At 47.3% G+C, this 2357-nt stretch overlaps 1 protein-coding gene across 1 annotated transcript in view; it reads left to right on the forward strand.

The window, feature by feature from the left end:
• The window catches only part of GNL2 (G protein nucleolar 2), a 15419-nt gene extending 14918 nt beyond the window's left edge, over window positions 1-501 (forward strand). The window contains exon 16 of the mRNA XM_006038384.2: window positions 300-501. Coding sequence (XP_006038446.1) covers window positions 300-449 — 150 coding nt within the window. The 3' untranslated portion in view covers window positions 450-501. The remainder of the gene's footprint in view (window positions 1-299) is intronic.
• Window positions 502-2357: the final 1856 nt, after the last annotated feature.

Raw genomic sequence — 2357 nt, forward strand, 5'->3', positions numbered from 1 at the left:
GACTGGGTGTGTGAAGGTGCACTGGGGTCTGCTGGGTCCTTGGGCCCCATTTCCCTTCTGTGAAAGGGAGTGGTAAAACTTACCCACCTTTGCAGTGCATTGTAAGATCTCTACAAGACAAAACGATGTAAAAGCAAAATTTATTTATGCCATTAAAGCTTAGCATGAAGTTATTTGGGGTCCTTTCCTTAAGAACAGTATGAAGTAAATGAACTAGGTCCCAGCTGTTTGGAGTTTCTCAAGTCCACTCTGTGGAAAGGGGGTTGGCTTGACTAATGGCTACTTTTGCCTCTTTGCAGAGGAGAAGAGCGGAGAGACAGCAGCGCTCCAAAAAAGTTGGGGTCCGATACTATGAGACTCACAATGTGAAAAATAAGAACCGGAACAAGAAGAGGAGAAACTTGGAGGGACAGAGAGCAAAGCACAAGAAACCCAAACACAAGCAGTAACAGCTGGTGCCTTGATTAAATGTTACCCAAACCTGTTCCTGTAGCATGATGGTTTTTTTCTTGCTGTACAGCGTGTATTTCCAACCTCGGAGCCCAGCCAGCCACGTCCTGTCACAGCGACTAAGAGGAACCCTGCCAGCATCAGCCCATGCTGTAGTCTAGCATGAAAGCTCAGGTACACACCTCCAGAGCCTGTTTGGAGAATGAGTCAGTAGGGAGTGGGGGAAAACAGCTTCCTGTGTATGCAACAGCCTAAACTGTTGGGAGTGAGGGTTGATTAGGAAAAACTTTCTAAGCTATTTGCACTACCAGGGTAGTGAAGTAATGAAACATGGCGCCTGGAGACGCTGGGGGATCTTCTTCGTTAAAAGCTTTAAGAACAGGTTAAACCCTCCGTGGCGTGCAGTTCAGGTAGGCTGGTTCCTTTTTCAGTGCAGAGGTAAGTGAGCTCTTTGAGGGAGGGCCCTTCCAGTCTTGTCTTTTTTTAGATCTGATGACTTCATGCTATAGCTTAAGTCTTTCCATCGCTCTTTAGTTAGCCACATGTTCAGGATACATAATTGTCTCAAACCTCATTAATCATGGCTTGCTTTCCTGGCCATTTTTCCGGATTGTGAAAGGAGCACACGGTTGGACACTGCCCAAACATTTCTTTGGAAGAGATCTAGGAGCGGGGAGGAGGAGTACTGTAAGGGGAGACCTACTGTAGGCTGGGCATTCATTGTGCTTCCAGGCTACAGCCTCTCTTGTCAAATTCATCTTTAAAAAAAAAAGGCAGGCAAGGGGCAGGACAGACGTGCTTAGGGTGTAGTTGTTCTGCCAAAAACTGTTTTGTTCATGCCTTCAACTGTTGCAGTGAGCAGAGGCTTCATTAAAAATGGACATGGCATATAGTTTAGATGGGAGATGAAACAGTCACCTTGGCCTGGGAAGTTCCCTTGCCAGGAGCTCCCATTACTGCGAAAAGCAAAAGCATGTGTCTGCTGCTGAGGACACTTGGCAATACTTGATTCTTGAATGGTACGTGCCTTCTGGTGTGTTGGAAGCTGTCTGATGCGTGGGCGCTGGTGTTAACTCAAAGTAATCTCATCTTAATTTCCCTGTTGATTTCAACCTAAGAGCAAGCAAGCAACCTGCAAAGCTCTTACGTCTTCAAGGTGAAAAATGTGACTGGTTGAGAAGAGACTCTTCTGGAAAGCTGGCCCCAAAACGAACATTAACCTTGGTGAGACTCCTGCTCTCTGGAGCTTTCCCAAGTGATAGGCTGAGATGCCCCCAGCTGCATTTTGTTCCTGTGTATGCCGTTAGGTTTTGTTGCGAAGAATAGGCCTGGGAACACGGAGACACTGATGATCCTGAAGGGACGAAATGCCTCAAGTCCCTCTGCAGTGCACGTGTTGACTGCGACTTGCTGGAAACGTTAGTGAACCAGGCTCAGCACTGCCAGTGTGGCAGGAGCTTTGAACTCCAGAGCATTTCTGCCAAAGACGGGAGCCTGGGAAGCATTAGGGCTTAGAGATGAACTGAGCAAGGAAAAACTGAGGCAAGTGATCAGGAAGTACTGTTTTATAAGGTCAGTAACGACTTGTTAGTCCCCTAAAGAGATTTCCATCTCCAAGTTGGACTCGTGCCACTATTCACTAGGAAACCATTGATAGCACAGAACAGACTGAATGATCAGGCTGAAGGCTGGCCCTTCAGAGAACGTGGAGAGTGACTGAGACGTACTTGGTGTCCCTTGTCCAGTGGCGGTTTGGGTTTTCAGTATCCAAAAAAACTTCCCAATCGCTGCAGGACGACGCCACTTCCTTTCAGAGTGAAAAGTACTTTAATACAGTACGCTTGGTCTAGCGCTATACAGCTGGTCCAGTAAAAGACATCCCCCCCCCCCCACAAAAAAAGGAGGAC

The sequence above is a fragment of the Alligator sinensis genome, unplaced genomic scaffold (assembly GCF_000455745.1).
Source record: "Alligator sinensis unplaced genomic scaffold, ASM45574v1 scaffold1577_1, whole genome shotgun sequence".
Taxonomy (NCBI): domain Eukaryota; kingdom Metazoa; phylum Chordata; order Crocodylia; family Alligatoridae; genus Alligator; species Alligator sinensis.